Source organism: Macroventuria anomochaeta (genome assembly GCF_010093625.1).
Source record: "Macroventuria anomochaeta strain CBS 525.71 unplaced genomic scaffold BU25scaffold_60, whole genome shotgun sequence".
NCBI lineage: Eukaryota > Fungi > Ascomycota > Dothideomycetes > Pleosporales > Didymellaceae > Macroventuria > Macroventuria anomochaeta.
The window spans coordinates 26288-47155 of record NW_022985421.1 but is presented as its reverse complement, the minus strand read 5'-3'; the positions used below and the strand labels follow the sequence as shown (position 1 = coordinate 47155).

Sequence of the window (20868 nt, the reverse complement as noted above, 5' to 3'; positions counted from 1 at the left end):
TGTCACCAACGTGTCAGTCTCGGTGTTCGCTGATCACAATGGACTGCGGATACAGTCTGCCGTTGCTGGTTTGTCGCACTCGCCCTCGGGGTAGGTGTCGCGAGCCTGAGTCGTGCGCCACAAGGTTCGACCGCAATCGTGCCGTTTGTATGACGGGCCTTCTTCTGTGGAGCGCGAGATGAGGTGCATTGTGCACGGCAGCAAGCTCTAGGCGATTTTGTGTGTTTGTTGTGGAGTTGATTGAAGGTCAAAGCTGACCTGCACGGGGTGAGAGCTGACTGGCTAGCGCGCACACTGCAGCGACTGGTGAGAATGAACGTTGCAGGATGAGGCTATTCGGATACCGAACTGAACACGGTCCGATAAAGTTCAAAGCGTCCCGCAGACGGGCCGTACTCTATACGAAACGATAAATCGTCCTTGGAGTCAAGCTCCCTGTTTTCTTGGAGGACGAAAAAGTCAATCGACATCTGTCGCAGGCAGGTTGTGATGTCAGAGAGCATGCAAGTCTGCTTTTAGCCTTGTTGCAGCACAAGGGCTGGTTCTTTTCCATTCGATTACAACCCAACATCTTGCAGACTACACACATATTAGCTTCAACAACAAACGCTCAATAAGCTATTCCAAACTGTCCTCAAAATGCTAGTGACCGTGAACAGGAAATTCGACCTTCGACAACCACCGTCACTTTGAGGAACAAGTGCTTTAAACAAGCAACATATGGTCAGGATAGTGCTTTGGAGGACTTGAACTCTGCCTGACACGAACACCAACTCTTACTTTCCGCCTGAACGGTCACAGATTCGAATGCCTTTAATTGTGAAAGCATGCGTTTACAACAACGAGCTTTGGCCAATCATGGACTGCCGGTGATAGAAAGCTTTGCCGGGGGCCGAGGTGGCGCTAAACGCAGCTAGCTTTTTCCAACGCCGCTGATGCTTGTGGGGATGCTTATCAGCTTGACGGGAAAGCTTGGTGATGGACAACGATATCGAAATCGTGATCTTTGAACGGAGTACGTCTTCATTGCAGTCATCCACTTGCGTATCACTTGCCGACGCATCACTTACACACGATGCGCTGCACAGAGACCAAGGGTCGAACGTATTACTGATGCCAAAGCGTTCAGTGTAATTCGATATTCCCGCCAGACATGTGCTTGTGCACACGACACACTTCCCTTTCAAGCATAGCTCTCACGCCCTACCGCGTCCGAGAAAACTTTCTCTGAGCTCCCACTGCCTGCACTCCAAGAGCAAGGTTACGCGTTGCCTGTTGAAGAAGTTGCAAGAGGCTGGAAGTGGGGATCACACGCTCAGTCTTTGGGTGGCACGAAATGCGGGCCCGGGGCAACGAACCAGATGCGAGGGACCGACCTCAGCGCTTTTGCATAAAGAGCTGATCATTGCTGCCGTTTATCGAAATCGTTGCGGCCTTGCTCCAAACGTTCGCCTTTTACGTCAACTATCAACTTACCTTACGCAGCCTTCATTATCTCACAATCGCTATTGCTAAAAGACTTCAAGCTGCGCCTTGCGCATTCCATCTGACTCGAGGATGGCTTCTGCAAAAGAAGCATCTCCCAAGCTACGGAACTCGAGCAATGATGATGCTGAACGGCACACCAGCATCGCAAACGTTGACAAGGGAAGATGGGAACGCCTGTGGCCAGTGATTGCATGCGGTGCCGGACTGTTCAGTGACGGGTACCTCAACAACGTACGACAACGCCAAAGCGACACTTTCCTACGCAACACGACCCAAACAGCACTGCAACTTCAATGCGGCTCCTCACCCCATGCAACTTCACTTCCCATGCAATATGATATACACTACTGACAGTCGTCCCAGATCATTGGCCCTGTCAACACTATGCTCTCACGGATCTACCCTGATGCATATATAACGTCGTCCGCCCAAGCAAATGTAGCAAGTATCACCTTCGCCGGTACCGTCGTGGGTATGCTATTCTTTGGGTACACGTCTGACCATTTCTCACGCAAATGGTCACTCTTTGCATCAACAATCATCATCATTCTCTTCGCTGCCCTCGGCACAGGGTCGTACGGCGCAGGTGGTAGCCCGTCAGGCTTGCTCGCGGCTCTCGTTGCGTATCGATTCTTCCTGGGCATTGGTAAGACATATCACATTCTTAGACCTCTGCTCATCATAGGAGTTTCGATTGACAAAATTATCAGGCATCGGCGGCGAGTACCCAGCCGGCTCAGTGGGCTGTGCAGAATCGACCGGCGAGCTAAAATCTGGCAGCCGCAACAAATGGTTCATCCTCTTCACTAACGTGCAGATCGACCTTGCATTCTTTATCTCCGCCATCGTCGCGACCGTTGTCGTTCTGATCACCGGCGAAAACCACCTGCGTGTTGCATGGCGTATCTGTTTGGGCATTGGCATCATTCCACCTCTTTCCCTGCTCTATCTGCGTTTGAAGCTTCATGAGCCCGAAGCATTCAAGAGAGAGTCTTTAGCGAAGGCAAAGACACCATGGCTGCTGGTCGCTAGGTTCTACTGGTTCCGCCTTTCCATCGTTAGCATCATCTGGTTCATCTACGACTTCAGCGCCTACTCCTTCGGCATCTACGCAACCTCGATTCTCGCCAATCTCCTTGGCGAAGACACAGCGCTGTGGAAGAGCTTAGCGTGGAATATCCTCATCAACTTCTTCTACATGCCTGGTTGTCTAGCTGGTGCCTTCGTCGCCGACCTCCCATCTATGGGGCCCAAGAAAACGCTGTGTATCGGCGTAACGCTGCAGGGCATCATCGGTTTAATCATGGCAGGATGCTATCCGTGGTTGAGCAAGCCGGAGAACGTCGCCGGCTTCGTGGTTGTCTACGGAATCTTCCTTACGCTTGGAGAGTTTGGCCCTGGTGACAATATCGGATTAGTTGCTTCAAAGACGTGCGCGACTGGTATCAGAGGCCAATACTACGGTATCGCAGCTGCGGTGGGCAAGATCGGTGCGTTTGCTGGGTCTTATGCGCTTGATGCTTTGCAGACTGCCGCCGGTAATGACAAGATTGCAGCTGGACGCAACCCATTCTTCGTTGCAAGTGCGCTGGCTTTCCTTGCTGCGGGCCTGGTATTGCTATTGCCACATATCGGGCAAGATACTATCAATCAGGAGGATGTAAACTTCAGGGAGTACCTGAGGTCGAACGGATATGACACAAGTAAGATGGGGCTGGAAAGTGGGATCCACGGACAGTGAGAGGATTGTTGAGACGGAGAAGTGAGAGGTGTGACTGTAGATTTTCTGGCCATCACATCCTTGTAGGATCACTCGTCAGTATCACAGATCGAAGGCCATCTTGCTTGTGCAGATCAGTCTAGCACGGATGGAACGAGCTGTAATACACAAGCCTTTTCTTTCCACGTTTCGTGACAAGCTTGCAGATTGTGAGCTCATCAAGGTACTCTGCTCCTGTATATATCTATAAGGTTCGTCTATCTCTTGCACTGGTATGCACACATACCATCAGAAAATGTCACATCTTTCACATGCCCCTCATTCTTCAATTTGAAGCTTGACCGGATTCGAGTTAGCCCCACTCTGTTCGTGCCGAGTTCACAACACCCCGCGACCGGACGCAGCTCCGTCACTGCATGACTGCACATCACTGTGCCTGACGACCCTGAACATCAAGCCTCTCCCGTGCTTGTCATACGTCCAACACCTGTTCCTTCTGCATGCGCAGTTCGACACGGAGATGCTAGAGAAGCAAATTCAGCGTGTCACGCAACTACGTTGTCGGGCCTATTCACGGAAGATGTACCTAGGTACCTCGGAGGTATCGCGTCAGTTGACAAAGCGCGTTCTCTGGCGACATGAGCAACCCACTACCCCCACAAACAGGCTCGAGATGCGGCCTGTAGTGGGCCTGGTATCCTTGGAGTGACAATACGTGGCCGGACCGGCTCTTAAGACTCAATAAAAGCTCAATACCAAAGCTAGACAGACTTCCTTCCGCAAACATCACGCCAATCTCTCTATTCACTTGTCAGAACTGACCTCCAACCCCTTTCCTTCACTACACCCCACCATGTCTCCCGCAGCCGTCTCGAACGCAACGCCTACCCCCGCCCCCACCAACGGCGAACAAACCTCCCTCAAGTCGTCCACACAATCCGTCATCGCGTCTTCCTCGACCACTTCCTCGAAACCCCACGATGAAATCCCAGCTTGGGTTAACCCCGACCTCACACGCCTCATGCGCGTCGACAAGCAGCCAGGGAACTACGCAAGCGCCTCGTACTCGCTCGTCACGCTCCCCGCCGGCGCCCTCTTCGCGCGCATAACCACGCCCACGCCCGCAACCGTCGCATACTCGTCCGTACAAGCGGGCAAGAACCTGCATATTGAGCTGAACTGCGACTTGGTCTACATCAACCACTCCTGCTCGCCCACCTTAATCTTTGACATGGCTAGTTGGGAGGTGCGCGTCAACCCTGATCTGGAGGGCGGGCTGAATGAGGGTGACGAGTTGACGTTTTTCTACCCGAGTACGGAGTGGAGTATGGCGCAGCCGTTTGAGTGCTTGTGTAAGACGAGTGAGTGTAAGAAGACGATCAAGGGTGCGAAGGATATGCGGTTGAGTGATTTGGATGAGTATTGGTTGAGCGAGCATATTAAGGAGTTGTTGCATGATAGAGATGCTAGAAAGAATGGGATATGATAGCTACAAATGAAAGCGTTAGTTATCTGTCAAGGTGTGTTCTTGTTGCACCACGTTGGGGTCGAGTCTCCATTTGATACAAGAGCCAGTGAGAATGCCACCCTGCTTACCGTTCTCGCTGCGAGTGTTACAGTTGTCGACAATCTTTCTGAGCTCTGGACCATATGTAGGCTGACTAAACGTCGCTTTGCACTCCTTAAGAGCCTCGAGCGACATGTTATATCTGGCACATGCTACCCTTTCCTGGAGATCTCCCCTTTCTAAAAGCGATTAGAACATAACGTGGATACGGGCTCACAGGACATTCACCGTTCATCACCATCCCGTACTTCTATCCACACAAGGTCGACGTGGAAAGTCCCATATTACTCTCAGCAACACAATGCTGACCGGACCCAGGATGCATGCCACAGTGAATTCAGTCCAATATGTGGCGGCGTGGGCCGCTGTAGAATACGATGGAATACTGCGCTGAGTTGCTATCTAGCTAGGAGAAGACGGTATATACTGGCCCTGTAACGTGCTAGTCCAGAACAGTCTAAGCAAGGGTAATCGGGTCTTGTAAGGACTGACTGACACTGCAACAAATTCTAATATGTTATGGAGATTGAATGGCAAGATCTACGCTCCAAAGGTGTCTTTGGAAGGACTGACCACACAAAGACCACAGCAGACGGCAAGGTACTGCTGTTGATGTGGGTCTTCACGTACAAGACAGACGGAGATGGATATCTCTTACAGTTCAAGGCTATGGGAAACCTTACCTGGTTTTTAGGTATCCAAATCGTTTGCAATCAAGCTCTACATAAGGCTTGGCTAGTGTAAGATGCATTCTTTGACAAGGTGTGCGCTCAATTCAGCATTGAGGCTGTGGGCAAGGCTCCAAATGTTCCACTAACAGAGAACTGGCTGCCGCAGTCTATCAAGGAGCCTGAAGCTGCTCAAATAAAGCTCTATCAGCAACTAGTTGGCTCCCTTGCATATATTGCTGTCTGGGGTAGGCATGACGTTGCGTGCACGCATGTTGTCTTTGCCTGCCACCTCACCAATGAAGGACAGTCTCACGTCTCAAAGATCCGTTAGACCTGGCGCTACCTAGTCAGTACAAAAGCTATCGCTCTTGAAGCCTCTGCCGGCACGCAGGAAATGGCTGGGTATCTCTCTGGTGATCCAACATACCGCAATCCTATCTTCTTTGGATCCTCTGATGCCTCATACGCTGATGAGCCTGAGACTTCCTGAAGCTCTCAAGGCTATGCGTTCAAATTTGGTGGACTCATGATTGACTACAGGTCAACAGTACGACAACTCTGCACTCTACAACTATGCATCCTTACGGTGTGAGCTTTATGGCAAAGGACCGGGACCAGAGCTGAAGCCTAGTGTTGGCGACCTTCCGCCACCTGTTGTGCGGAACAAGCATTTCAACAGTCCGGTGCTGCGCGAGTCTCCTCTTCCAACTCCACCAACTATCTGTGGTCAGTCGATGTTTGGGCCTTCACCTTGCATCATACCGGATCTCAGCTCGTCGTTGAGCGACGTCGTCGACTCCTACGCCCAGAGTTCTCCATTGAGCGATGCAACAACGGCAGTAAACCCACTAACATCAAGCGCACTGAACTTCAGGGACCTAGCCTTGAAAAGTCAAGGCTAATCGCTCCCTTCATCTCCTCTGCGATACCATGAACAAGGCAATCGTGCAACGGTTAGGGTTGTGCCGACTTCATCTTTCGCCAGGTAAGCTCTCCGCGTCCTCAGTCTGACGCAACTGCTGACAAGGTCGCGGTCACTGCGCGGAGATCAATCCAAACGAAGTGATCATACTGTTCGACAAGGACAAGCAGCTCGTCAAAGTTGACAAGTACCCATGATGCAGTGCATCTGGCTTCTTCACACAACTGCTTGATGGTCATTTCCTGGCGAGTTGTTTGCCCTTCCCTGATCTTCAAACCTAACTGACATCAGACTTGGACTACGATCTTACGTGTTGCGTTCGCCTCCGCAACGACTTCCCATGCGCCATCACCACCATGCTCCAATTCATTGAGACTAGCAACTATATGTTTGATAAGAGAGCGTTCACAGAGTTTAGGCTTCTAACGACGCTTTACTTCCACATCCACGCCTAACTTGTCAGCAGCAAATATGGCATTGCTGCATTACAAGAGTGTGCCGTCAATGCCTACTTCGGTATCGCAGAACACGAGATAAAGCCGGGCGTCCTAGGTCTCTCCGGCGGTCAGCTTTCCGATCTCCATGTCGCTGTGCCTGGCTTCCCTGTATACCACCGGCAAACAGACATGCTGGTGGAGAGTCTGTGATCATGCCGATCGATCGCCTTCTCAATTCGCTCATCTTGCTGTGGAAGAATACGCAGTCGCGCCTCGATGCTTTGCGCAAAGCGGTGCTTGAGCTAACCAAGCGTCATCTTAACAAGCTACTACGGGTGCCGTTCTTCGTTACGCTTCTGCAAGACAGGGTAGAGTTCGGGGACGACGTCGTTGCAAGTTTGGGAGATGATGGGTTCGAGGTGAAGGCATTCCAGATTCCTGAAGGTGCGAGGTTAAACCAGACTGTTCGGTTTGGAGTGCAGCGCAGGGAAGCTGCCTATGTCTGACCTCTCGGTGCCATCAGCCTCGAAGCTGGCCAGAGGCACGTGTGTATTGGTGTGTTTCTGAAATTGTTTAGCGTGCGTTTCGAGCACAACAAGAAGCTAGTGGTTTGCGTACCGGTTGTGACGTCACACACCCGTACAATCTACGACAACCTCGAGCCACCTGCTGTTTTCTACCCTACCTATTCAGATGCTCAAACAATGCCAGCTTTCTCATACCATCTCAGCTGCGCTGGCAGATTGTAGAGTGGTACCGTGGCTGGCTCATGCCCGAATGAACAAAGGCGCTTGACGTTCATTTGACGTCGAAAAGTTGAAGAGGTGGAGCATCACACTGGCGACTGCATCCGAAATATGGGGTCTTCCTTCCCGTCTTCGGATCCCTCCGGTAGATCTGGAGCCTGCGCACATCTCCCTTGCATGTCGACCGAATCGGAAGACATACTGGCTCCAGGTTTGAGGTGAAGTGGGTCCACGGGCAACGACAGAGTCGCATCCTCGACCCACTTAGACAAGACGATCACCAGGGCGGGCTGACTAGAGCATCATTCTCCACCTCCAATCGAACTCCTATTGGATCCTCATCAACGAATATAGCTACTAAGCTGACTTCGCCGAAGTTATCTTATCGACTACCTTATCCGTACAATAGGCACGCAGCAGAGACCAGTAATTCATCAGATGGCCGACTCCAATTGTGGCCCTCTGGAGAAAGACTGCGCACGATCTTGGCAATATGTCGCTCAGCTAGCGGCAGCTTTGTTCACCTGCACAAGTTCGTTACTGCCATTCGTACTGTTGCATATCTGTGCATCGAGACGAGCATGACATCACTGTGCTGATGCAGCATCATCACAGAAGAGACGGTGTAGTTGCCACTTTCAGTATACAAGTAAGATGAAAACTGTCTCTTGGAGCTGCTTCACAATCAAATCTCGTTCTCGTTGTGGTATCTTCTTCGCATCATGACACAAAATCTTCCTTCAGACGACGCTACGTCGTGTATCGTCAATCTTTCCGACTATGATACGAAAGGACTCTGCTCCAACTACACCCTGAGGAGGCACATACACGAGACTGAGGCCAATGCGGGCTGTTACGAGGCGAGGTCAGATTGGCTCAAGTACATTGGGCTAGTCGAGCAGTTCGGTGGTTGCAACCCTGTCAATGGTAACTTCTCTGCGGTGGTGCTTCCACTTTGCAGGCCAGAACGTCTGCGACTTGTAGCATACATCCTCGAATGTCAGTTAATTACGCGCCATCCTATTGTACTACCATGAGAAGCTGACTGGGACGTAGATGCTTTCCTCTATGACAACATGGTCGAGCTTGTGACAAATGAAACGGTATGAACCCTGTATGATCACGAAGCCGTTTCATAGGAGTACTGACACGTCGACAGCGGCCTACCGATACATCAGAGAATCAAGAATGGAGTTTCACGAACCCAGCATTGGGCAAGACTCAGATACAAGCAAAGATGATGACACAGCTCACTGCGATCGACAAAGCATGCGCACAGCGAGTGAAGTATGTATGGGAAGAGATGCTTTGTACCACTTTGCGAGACAAAGACCGGCAGTTTACGTCGCTTGAAGACTACGTTGACTTCCGCATCGTTGATACAGGCGCACCGTAAGTATATTTATAACTTCCCGAGATTCAAATTGTCCTGACGTTATATGGAACAGGTTCGTAGAAGCCATGCTTCTGTTCGGCATGGGTATCATCCTGACCAATGAAGAAGATAATCAACTCGAATCGGTACGGAAACCCTGCTACGCAGCTCTAGGCCTAGCGAACGATTACTTCTCCTTCGATCGCGAGTACGCCGAATTTCAAGCATCTGGCGAGTCACAGACGCTCACAAACTCCGTTTGGCTTCATATGAAGTGGCACGACGTGGATGTTGCGGCTGCAAAGGAGATGGTCAGACAAGCAACTCAACGCTACGAGGCACAGTTTCTTGACCTGTGCGCCGAGTACCGCCACAACAACAGCCCATTGGCGGATCATGTGGACCGTTACCTACGAGCGTTGGCCTATCAGGTCAGTGGCAACGTCGTTTGGAGCTTAAATTGCCCACGATATCATCCACGTTACAGATATGATTCGAACGCAGGCCTTGAGGATTCGCTTACAGCAGACCGATTCTTTGGTGGGTTGGGAGATACGCATGTACCTATCGAGGTGCACTCTGCAAGAAACAGCCGTGGCCATGAAGTTGAACTTACTTCTCTTCCGAGGCACCAAAGACGAGAGTCGACCGAGACGACCACCACGACTGAGAGTGACGATGGCTCCTCCATTGACGATGACATTTCTACTGCTTCTTCGCGATCATCCCGCGCTGCCGACTACGATCATGATCACCGCCAGCGTAAGCAATGTTCAGAACCGGCCCAGCTAGACGACAGACATGCTCGAGCGCCCTTCGAATACATCACCTCCCTTCCTTCAAAAGGCGTCAGGGATACCTTCGTTGATGCTTTGAACGTTTGGCTTGCGGTACCTGAGCCGACAGTGTCACGCATCAAGTTATTAGGTAGTCGTCTGCATTCCGCATCTCTGATGCTTGACGACATCGAAGATGGCTCTGACCTGCGTCGCAGCCAGCCGGCGACACACAAAGTCTTTGGAACTGCGCAGACAATTAACTCTGGATGCTACGAGATCCTGAAAGCTGTCGGTGAGGCAACGCAGCTTGGTATCCCATCAGCAGTCGACATTACGCTGGAAGCACTGGAGGAGCTGCACATCGGCCAAAGTTACGATCTGTACTGGACAAGACACTGCATCTGCCCCTCGGAGAAGGAGTACCTTGATATGATCGATAAGAAGACGGGAGGTCTGTTTCGACTGTTAGCACGGCTGATGCTTGCTGTAACACCGAAGTCTTGTGACAGGCAGCTTGCTGATAGCATTGAAACCCTTGTCAGTCTTATAGGTTCCCAATTCCAGATCCGCGACGACTATCAGAATCTCCAATCAGCTGAGTATGCTGATCAGAAGGGGTTCTGCGAAGATCTAGACGAGGGGAAATTTTCTTTTCCACTAATTCATGCTTTGTCGTGCAACGGACGCGAAGGAAGACTCCGCGAGCTGTTGAGGCAACGGCAAACGTCTGAAGGGCTATCGCACGCGGGCAAAGTTTTGATATTAATAGAGCTCGAGGAGGCGGGAAGTTTGCGGTATACAAAGAGAGTATTGCAGCGTACACAAGAGCAGATTTCCGGACGGTTGGATAGACTAGAATGTGACACGGGTTCGGAGAACTGGATCCTGCGTGCGTTGTTGCAGAAGTTAGAAATATAGATCCAGCTTTCAAGAGACTAAAGTAGAGATATTCGAAACATGTATGAAGCTACATCAGAAGGATTGTATAAGAAGAGCAATCGTCAGCGGTATCGTTTTGTCACAGATGATGACGCCATGTGGCTTCCTCCACCTTGATGCAACAATCCCTCCTGTGATTCTTCCCAAACAGCAACTTTACAGCAGCCAAATTTTCTTAGAGTTGATCATTGCATTCTGTTCGCCAGCGGACCGTTGCAGTGTTTGCCAGCGGTCCACTGCACTGATCGTCCAGCTCATTTGGTTAGTTCAGTTTGCTTCCCCAACCCTCCACTGCTACCCCCTTCTACTACATAGTCTCGATCGATTCCAGCCAATAGCTCTCAAGATCAATCAATCATCTCAACCCTTCCACACATTCTCTATCACGAATCCTACGGTTGCTGGTGGATTTCTGCGACAGCGCTCGACGCTCATGGCAACATCGGTACAAGCTCCGGGTGGCTGTGTAGCAGCAAAAGCCCCAGCCAATTGCGCCTTACACGGTCCTGGTTGTGCAACGCTTCAGAACTTTAAAGCGCAGCCAGAGGTCTGTTCAAGCCTTCGATTATACTCGAAGCGGTGTAAGTTGGCTAGTCAACGCCACTCAGCCACAAAGTACCGGCCAGTTTCAGCCTTGTCACCTTGGAACTTCCAAGCCGAGTGGTCATTCCATTCCTACTTTCGCTCGAATCTCCCATGAAGATCTATACATCTTGCACCAGCATTCTGCCATACCAAGCTAACAAGGTCGGTCTGTGAACGAGAAGAAACACAATGGAAGCCAACGATAGTACCACGGACGGATAGCGCAGATCCGAACGCTTACAGAAAAGGAGAACACTTCTCTCTGAGCATACCGAGCACAAAGGCGAAGATACGGATAAAGAACCTAAGAAGATTCTGCTTCGTGATCTGGCTGCCTACAAACACACCGCTGCAGACGATTCGGCCCCTGCGGATAATTTCTACTCCCCGATCAATCATAACTTCTACGCTCGAGAGCCATATTGTTCTTTGGACAAATATAAATGTAACATCCGGCTACTGCAAGCCTCGAGAGATTCAGCAACTGGTGAGCACATCTTTACGTTGAACGATAAACGACCGCTCGCCGAGGCACGGGATATTTATACGGCCATCCCATACTGCGCAGGGGACACCAAAGATACTCGAAATTACTCGTGAATGGTGTTAAATTCAAAGCCTTTGCTAGCCTAAACATCACGATACAAACCCGCTTTTCTGGACAGATCAGGTCTGTATAAATCAAGGGGATCCAAGCGAGATTGCATCAAGTCAACATGATGTATGATGTGTACGAGAACGCATTGAGGCAATCGACAAGAACGGATCCGCCATCCTTGATCACTTTATCAACACTGAGTTACCTCAGTGGCTGTACTCTGTACATTCGCCTTCAGAGCCTCTCTGCGACGTGGGGTCGGTGTTCAAAATAAATCCCGGCAATGGATGGGGGATCATACTGAGTCTTCCAATGCTCCCATATCTACTCAAAAGGCACACGGAGTTTGCGAAGGTACGCTAAAGGCGACTACGAGTGGAAGTTCAAGCTACAGTGCAGGCATTATGACAAATGCTTCTGCATCGCGACCCATACAGCAGCCATTCGCGACATCCTTTTCGCCCGAATTGTCCAACGGCGGGTCCAAACTGTCAGCTCACCGTCACTTCATTGCTACTGCCTCCATCGTCCTCGCTTCATTCTTGGTAATGCTCGTAGAGTGGTAAATTGGAAATCGGATCTTCATTCCCAAGATATAGAGTTTGGAATGTCACGTTCATAGCCTCCGACAATCAATACACGCACATCTTCCCTGCCCGAGTATATGTTAAGGTGTTCAAGCGGTTCTTTGTTTGAATGGCTGTCTAGGATTGATTCACGAAGCTACCTAGGTACTTAAAGAGGCAAGTCACGAGGCAGACTGCGAGCTCTGGATCAGCGGCACAGTATGCTGGGCGCCCTAATGATCAATCCTATGCTTGCAAACGATGATCTTGCAAGCTGTGCGACATGTCCCGAAGACGTGGGCATTGGTGACTGCGTTGTCCACATGTAAAATGAGATGTGGCCTTTGGGACCACCCAAACCGAGTTAATGATTTTGATTGGATAAAAATCATTGTTGTCTCCTGCCGAAACTTGTTCCAGAGTAAAAATCTGGAGCGGTTGCACACTATCGGTAAGTCCATATCACTCACGTTCGTCCCTAAGTGCCGGGACGCACGTTGTAACGGGACAGGCTCGCACTCCGGCCCTTCGGAGTCTCTTATTCGCACGTTTACCGACCTGCAACTGCCATATAACGTCCTTCAGCCAACTGCCCCCCAGTCTACCAACCTCCGGCAACGATTGCTGCTATATTGGCCCTGCTGTCGATCGTTTCATCAACGCCGTCAATCGATGCTTCGTCTGTACCCCTGTCCATTAGCGACCCGAGAGAACTCTGCGAGAATTGGAGGGTCTCAGAAAAAGCGAAGTCGAGGAAGATTGCATCTCTGGGCCCCAGAAGCTCTTTTGATTAAAGAAGTATTCAGTCTGGCAGTTTCGCCGGTCGGGAGCGAAGGTCGCAAAAATCGACCCAGCGGGTCGGAATGCGCTAGCTTCGCTTGTCAGGCGGCAGCATGCAGTAGCGTGCTAAGATAGGGTCGCAAGCTCCACGTGCGATCTGCCACCTGCAAAGCGAGCGGCTGCTAACAGCCAGCGCGCTCAGAATGCTTACAGCGCTAGGTAGTCCACTCTTATGACAAAACACCGCGTTCAAAGCGTTTGGCCAGCACCTGGGCACGCAACTTAAACGCAGTCCCAGAAACATCGTTACTTGGCAGGTAAGAGTGCTGCAGAACTACCTGCGGCCCCGTGCTTGATCCCCACAGAGCATTTGCAACCTGCAATGTCAGGGTTGGCAATTGGATGGAGCGCAGATTGCGTACATGCAAGAAGCGTTGGTAGCTATTCAATGCTGCAGAAGCGCAATCCAGCTGGCAATGCCAGCATATGCTGTCTGCAAACTTGAATGCATTTATTTATGCAACAGCCGGCTGCTCATGCCATTTGTGCTCGCATCTATAACATTGCATGTACGTTCTGATGCATTGGTAAACATGCGACTGCAAGCGACCGCAGTTCAGAGTTCGCATGGCCCACGTCTGGATTTAATTTGGTTCAAATCCTCCGAATCGAACAGACGAAGTTTTTTCCACATGGCTCTGGGAATCTGAGCGCTTTGTGGGTTGTGTTATATTAACCCATTCATCTCAGTGTGAATGGTGATGATGATTTTTCTTTGGTGGCCAAACCAAATGTTCAGAGCAAGGCACAAGGAATCAAGAATACTGACTTCGATATCTCATCGAGCAATCATTTGTTTTTTGGTCAGATCCTTCGATGGGCACTCTCCACTCGTATCATTGCACTTCATTCAATCGTGATCATTCACAATAAATATGTTGTCAGACCGCTTCACCTTTTCTGTGGATAAATTACTTTAAAACGATGAGCTTTGGATAGGAACCTTCCTAACATGCTTCTGTCCCATAGTTGCGCATCCGTCTTGGACCAGGCTGAGCACATGTTCAAGGGTCCACGGGTGAGATGATATCACGTGACTTTACCCTCAGCCCCGTAGAGCCAAGCGTAAGCGCACTTGAACAGCCACGCTTAGCTCGCTGCAGCAGGATTAATGAGGCGGAGGACCATGAAAAGGTAGGGCGAGATGCACGAGACTGGCCAATATCAACGAGGCAGGGCAAGGCTTCTCCAGGCGAGACACAAGCAGCCCAGAGAATCGCAGCCACGTCAGTTGCGTGACTTAGACTTGTTGCCTTGCTGAATCTCGTATTTTGCGGATATAAGCACGTTCTTCAGTTGCAACTCGCAGCATCGCACCTAGTGTTTACATCCTACTCACAAAATGCCGGCCCAAACACGGAGCAAAGCGAAAGACGTGGGCAAGAGGGCTAAATCAACCAGATCATATGTAAGCCAGAGGACTCCCAATAGTCTTTGGATGGAACTGATGGTGCACAGCCGATCAAAAACGCTGAAGGTGTTCAAGGGAAATGGCAATGTGTACGAGTTAGAATCGATCAATTCTAGCTTGAGAAAGCTTACAGTACTGCAGTGCATATATTGGTGTAGACTGGTTCATTGGGTTGCCAATGGAAACAAATGTACATGCAACCATATTCGATGCACGGATTGTGGATTTGGTTATTGAGGAGTCAAGAACAGGGTGCCAAGTCAAATCCACAGGCGGCTAGGATAGAAATGAGGTTTTGAGAGAGGGGCCCAACACATGAATACTAATAAACCCTTCTTTCTTCATGTCCTATCTTGTGTATCTCAAAGTCAAGCTAATGCGATATCACAATCGACCATGTCCGGATGGACGTTCTCATATGCTTCGCCATTCATCATCCCATCGACGAATACATCGGTAATCAGCTTGTAGGTTCCACCGACAAGACGAATGACATAGAGTTGGTCGGAACCTTGCAAAGCCACGATCGGATCACCCTCCTGCACGCTGTGAGTAGCATTGAAGAAGCGTTGTGTGGCAGTGCGACCAAGACAACGCCCCTCTTCCAACGAATATATCAAGACTTTTTCAAGAGCCATAAACTCCGATTCGGTGATCTCAGCGGTGATTTCGCATTCTGGATATGGGTTACGGGGGGCCAAAACCTTAAGCCTCTGCAGGATACGATCGCAGCGTTCGATGATGTCGTCAGATGTGGGCAAAATAGAACCAGTTTCTTCCACCAGCAGACGCAACAGGTATCTCAGATAGACCCAGAAGTAGAAAGCTATCACCTCATCTTTCGTGGCCTGAGCCGTAGGTTGTGGGGACCAAGGTGCTCTCGCGGTGGTTGTATCCAGTATGCGGGAGATATCCTCCATGTGAAAGTTATCAGGTACGGTAGACACGAGGCTGCGTAAAAAGCCATTTTGCGATGAGATATTTGTAGTCTCATGAATCCGAACTGTACTGTAATTTTTTGTCGAGATGTTATCTATGATCCGTCCTCTGACTATAAGGACCGAGTCATTCGAACGAAAGCGTACAGATTCCTTGAGCTGCCATATAGGGTGCGGTTTATATACTTCAACGGGAACATTCGCCGGGGAGTTGGCGTCGAAGGCGATATCAAGGTTCAGACACCAGGAGGGAAGTGTTGAATGCGGTTGGCGCCATGAAAGACTAAAACTCAAGAGCTCTAGATTGTGTCCATTCTGAAGCACGCGCACGGATAAATGCCTGGAAAGGGTATCCGGAGTATTCATAGAAGAGTAATCTGGGTTGAGACTGAGGGCTGCAGAGTCCTTGGAAATGGCAAGAATGGCGTACACGCGGTCTCGAGGATCTCGACACAGAAGCGACTGGTACCATTGTAAGTTGTGGCATAGCGGAGACCAGGTATACACAGTCTCAGTCTGGAGTCGGGCCTGCCTGTCCCACCAGAGGCCGTATATAGATCTTTCGACTTCGACCGCAGGCACTGCATTCCCACCAAGCATTCTCCTAGCTGTATCGCGATATTGCTGTGGAAGGTGGCCAAAGCCAAATAGGATAGGCAGTGTGGCAATAGCGTTCCAGTCTATCAGGCGGTCCCCCCGAAGCATTATAACATTCTTGTTTAGCAACTGCTCTTGTACGATCCATAATCGCTGAGTCCATTCACCATACGCAACCTGTATAAGCCAATTCCAGCCTTGCCTCATGTACCTTTCCCATATTTCGGCATCTTCGCATGATTCTTCGTCTGAGAGGTCCAAATCCACTGGAAGTTTTTCTATTTGAATGCTCCCATCGAGAACTGAGTCGCGAATCCGTTCGATACTTCCTACTTTGTACATTTGCTGCCAGGTCTCATCCGGAATGTACTCGTGGATTCTCTTGAGCAAACGGATCCCTCGCAGCTCCTCCTCTTCGATCCCAGCTGGTCCAAGATATGTGATGACTTGTCTTGACTCAGTGTAGATATGGCTCATCATTGCAACTTGCTGGCCCTTCTCTTCTTCATCTTGCTGGTTGATGCAGATCTGGTCGATCCAAAAACACTCGTTTTCGAGCCCTTCGGTGTCGCGGAGGTTGCGCATGGCGTTGTCAAGATTTTTGGTCAAGGGGATCCATCCAAGTGCTTGTCCATTTCCCTCGGTAATTGTCGCCCTGCCTGCTTCCTGTGGGTTTCCCCACACATAAGAAAGTGCACGGAAAGCACGGCTTGCCACAGGCACATGGAGAATACAGACTTCGATCCTTGTTCGATTCTTTCCTAACTTGAGCACGCGAATCTCATTGGCAAGTTGCAAAGGCTCATACTTGTACCGTGGAACGTCCATACGTAACCTTCAACTACTGCTAACGGTTTGGGATGTTCGTGAGTACCATAGAGCTGTCTGTAAGATTTCAGATATGCGGCTACTGGGACAGGTGTCAATAAAGTGAAATGTTGCTGCCTAAACGCAGATCGACTCAGCTTTGCTCTAATCCGAGTTTGTGGGGGCCAGCCGTAAGGGATAGCCATCGAGCCAATGAGCCGGTCAGCTCTCTTCGCTAAACGGCCTAAAACTAGGAAAGTCGCAACGCGCTTCAGTGTACCTCAAGAGGTGCTTGGGGGGTAGAGGTTTTGACTTGCCAGAAGTACTAAGCATGTACCACAATTGAATTTTGTCATTTCCGTTATGTATTTCTCAAAATTGAGAATATTTTCAACGGAATACAACTTTGCATCGGTGGTTTAGTGAAACTACCGATGCACTGCCATATATAAAGAGTTTTTCCGTGCCCTCTCTGGTTTGTTATACCATCCATTTCGGTTTTGCAATTCACAGTTCGGTTTCGGTGCGCTTCCTGCGCAAGGCTTGGCGTAGGAGAACTATCAGAAACGATTTTCGGAAAACGATGAGCAAATTACAGGACAACGCAACATACAATCCCCATGCCCTGTGTGCTATGGCGGCCGCAGCAAGTGGTGGCATGAGCAATGCGCTCATGCTTTCGAGGTTGATGGACGTGCGTCGTTGGCAGGTCACTGTAAGCTGCAAGTCCAGCTAGATTCTCGTATGTTCCTTTCATTCGAGTCTTCAAGGGCATTCAACGCCAGTATGAACCACTCCGATGATATTGCAGGCTTTGCCCGAGACCGTCACGGATGTTCTGCTCTATGGGTATATATCGAGACCCATACGGGCCACCACCGGGACCTCGGATGGCCACCTCCGAGACCAAGAGTATATAGCTACCTCGAATCCCCAAGGCTGACCCCTTAAGGATTCGTCTATCTATTTACTACAATATACCTTTTCGTCCCATATCCAGTCCTCTGTCTACAGTGACCTCGCACTTGTTGAAGACAGAGGTGTGGAAGAGACTAAGTGTGGGGATATCACAAGTAGTGGAAAGGATAAATGATATAGAAGGGATCAAGTGTAGGAGTACTACAAAAGACCAGTGAGGAGGATAAAGGAGGATAGTTTGATAAGAGGTTGAGAATTGAATGGTGAATATTATTCTGAGGCGGTGGTTCGCTAGGCGGTGCTATCGAAGTTTCCGATCCTGTCGTCAAGTATGAAAGACTTGGAGGTCTTGATGCTCGTTGCAATGAGATGGATGATGTGCGCTCATTCACCGCAGGTGTCTCGGTGGCGACACCATCAGATCGATTGCTGGCCTGCGAGAGTGGTCGCAAGAATGACACGGTTCTTGACCTGCGTAGAGCTTGTCTGTCAATTTTCTCTTTCTCGTCTTCCTTGGCTGGCGGGACGAGCGGGTCGACGATCGAATGCATGCTTGGCGTCAGCTGTAGGCCTCACGGTGACTGCTCGAGGTCGCTGGGCTGCAGGCTGAAGACCGCCAGGCTGCAGGTTGCCAGGCTGAGTGAGGCCTAGCAGGTGCTGCGCCGCAGACTCCATCACCGTAGACACACCATCGTAGACACACCTTCGCTGATGCATGCTCTGCTGCGGCGATGCCATGGTCTCTACAGTATCCACGATAGCCTTCGGCGACGCGCGCTCCAGCGTCCAAGCTCACACCATCAACGGCTCTGTTGAGTTCCATCTCCAACCTGGTACGTTGCGGGACCACCCCACCCGACGCCAGCAGGTTGTCAGTCGGACTCTCGGTATGAACAGGACGCTAAGTAGACAACTCAACAACTAGAGCTCGAGAACAGCCTCGTTGGTCTACCGCGCGCCGAAGACGCGCCCTTCAACTCGTACGTAAAGCAGCACGAGCCTGCATGCCTCCCTAACACGCGTATCGACCTCCTCCGCGAGATATACAGCTGGGCGGATGGGTCAGATGAGCGATGCATCTTCTGGCTGAGCGGGCTGGCGGGCACGGGCAAGTCGACCATCGCCCGGACCGTCGCGCGCAGCTACTTCGATGAGCGACGTCTCGCAGCAAGCTTCTTCTTTTCGCGCGGCGGTGGCGACGTTGGCCACGCCGGCAGGTTTGTGACAAGCATCGCGGTGCAGCTTGCGCACAGTGTGCCAGCAGCGCGACAGCACATCTGCGACGCTGTTGCAGAGCGCAGCGACATCGTCGGCCAGTCGCTGCGCGATCAGTGGCAGCACCTGGTCTACCGCCCGCTGTCGAAGCTGCGCGAGCCCGGGCCATATGTTGTGGTTGTCGACGCGCTCGACGAGTGCGACAGCGACAGCAACATCCGCATCATCGTGCAGCTGCTGGCCGAGGCGCGGTCGTTGACAGGCGTCCGGCTGCGGGTGTTGCTAACCAGCAGACCAGAAGAGCCGATCCGGCACGGGTTCGGGCAGATGGCGGACGCGGAGCACAAGAATGTCGTGTTGCATAACATCTCACCGTCGATCGTAGATCACGACATAGGCCTTTTCCTGGAAGACAAGCTTCAGTCCATTGGGCGAGAACGCTGTCTACGTGCTGGCTGGCCCGGCGCAGAGACCATTATACAGCTAGTGCAGAGCGCAAGCGGTCTGTTCATCTGGGCTGCCACTGCCTGTCGCTTCATCCGCGAAGGAAAGCGCTTTGCAGCTAAGAGGCTAGAGACGATCCTGTGTAATGATGGCAACACTGTTGCTGCTCCAGAGAAGCATCTCAACCAGATTTATGTTACTGTGCTCAACAGCTCACTCTCTGCAGACTTCACGGACGAGGAGAGAGGAGAGCATTGTAGAATGCTGAGATACATTGTTGGAAGTGTAGTAGTGTTGTTCTCCCCTTTATCTGCGTGGTGTTTGAGTGCACTGCTCCACGTCGCATATGAAGACGTTAGCCAGACACTCGAAGATCTGCATGCTATTCTTAACATCCCAGAAGACACAACCCAGCCGCTTCGACTGCACCACCCTTCGTTTCGCGACTTTCTGCTTGATAAAAAGAGATGCGGCGACGACAGCTTCTGGGTAGATGAGAGAAGCACACACGGGAAGCTGGCGTCCCGCTGTCTTGAGCTTATGTCTGCGCCTAATGGCCTTCGACAAGATATGTGTAGTCTTTTGGAGCCAGGGACACTAAGAAGCAAGGTTGAAGAGGAGAGAGTAACGAGTAACCTGCCGCCAGAACTGCAGTATGCATGCCGCTACTGGGTAGAGCACCTCAAGCGCAGCCAGTGCAGCATCGCCGATGGAGATGCAGTGCACATCTTTCTTCGGATGCACCTTCTGCACTGGCTCGAAGCGATGAGCCTGGTGGGAGAGACAGGCCAGTGCGTGCACTTGCTGGCAAGACTGCAGGCGATAACACCGGTAATAGTCCCAGCATGACAGACACCACAATATGCTAACCTGCAAGATAGCCATCTGCAAGCATGTGTGCAGGCTTCCTCCGCGATGCCAACCGATTTGTGCTGCGGTTCTGTTCAGTTGTAGCAGAGGCACCCCTGCAGGTGTATTCGTCAGCGCTTGTTTTTGCACCAGAAACAAGCGTTGTACGGCAGACATTTGTCGATCAGGTCCCTCAGGAAGTGGAGATACTGTCAGGCAAAGAAGCAGATTGGGACGCATGCCGCAGCGTGTTGGAGGGCCATTTAGACCTTGTTACGGCAGTGGTGTTCTCGCCAGACGGACAGCTGGTCGCCTCAGCATCCTGCGACAAGACAGTGCGAGTGTGGGAGACGGCGACGGGCACGTGTCGCAGCGAGCTGAAGGGCCATTCACGCGAGGTCAATGCGGTGGTGTTCTCGCAAGACGGGCAGCTGGTCGCCTCAGCATCTTACGACA

At 51.0% G+C, this 20868-nt stretch overlaps 5 protein-coding genes across 5 annotated transcripts in view; 4 read left to right on the top strand and 1 right to left on the bottom strand.

Annotated features, from left to right (window-relative positions):
- The first annotated feature begins 1277 nt into the window (after positions 1-1277).
- On the top strand, positions 1278-3463 carry BU25DRAFT_416325 (MFS general substrate transporter). Its single transcript, XM_033707752.1, has 3 exons — positions 1278-1719; positions 1852-2134; positions 2199-3463. Exons 1-3 carry the CDS (start codon positions 1558-1560, stop codon positions 3227-3229), a joined length of 1476 nt encoding a protein of 491 aa, XP_033555373.1. The 5' UTR covers positions 1278-1557; the 3' UTR covers positions 3230-3463.
- Positions 3464-4061: 598 nt separating this feature from the next.
- BU25DRAFT_426686 (uncharacterized protein) lies at positions 4062-4694 on the top strand (the record flags this gene model as incomplete). Its single annotated transcript, XM_033708437.1, has 1 exon — positions 4062-4694. The coding sequence occupies one exon, from the start codon at positions 4062-4064 to the stop codon at positions 4692-4694; it is 633 nt and encodes a 210-aa protein (XP_033555372.1).
- Positions 4695-8273: 3579 nt separating this feature from the next.
- Positions 8274-10623, top strand: BU25DRAFT_355006 (geranylgeranyl pyrophosphate synthase; the record flags this gene model as incomplete). The annotated part of the gene is made up of 4 exons (XM_033703545.1): positions 8274-8550; positions 8608-8654; positions 8711-8943; positions 9000-10623. 4 exons carry the CDS (start codon positions 8274-8276, stop codon positions 10621-10623), a joined length of 2181 nt encoding a protein of 726 aa, XP_033555371.1.
- A 4389-nt stretch (positions 10624-15012) lies between these two features.
- BU25DRAFT_404916 (HET-domain-containing protein) lies at positions 15013-17007 on the bottom strand (the record flags this gene model as incomplete). Its single annotated transcript, XM_033705137.1, has 2 exons — positions 15013-16409; positions 16506-17007. The coding sequence occupies 2 exons, from the start codon at positions 17005-17007 to the stop codon at positions 15013-15015; spliced, it is 1899 nt and encodes a 632-aa protein (XP_033555370.1).
- A 1630-nt stretch (positions 17008-18637) lies between these two features.
- The window catches only part of BU25DRAFT_404915 (uncharacterized protein), a gene marked incomplete at both ends in the record, with an annotated part of 4014 nt that continues 1783 nt past the window's right edge, over positions 18638-20868 (top strand). Inside the window, 3 exons of the mRNA XM_033705136.1 lie at positions 18638-18737; positions 18830-20394; positions 20445-20846. Coding sequence (XP_033555369.1) covers positions 18641-18737; positions 18830-20394; positions 20445-20846 — 2064 coding nt within the window. The remainder of the gene's footprint in view (positions 18738-18829; positions 20395-20444; positions 20847-20868) is intronic.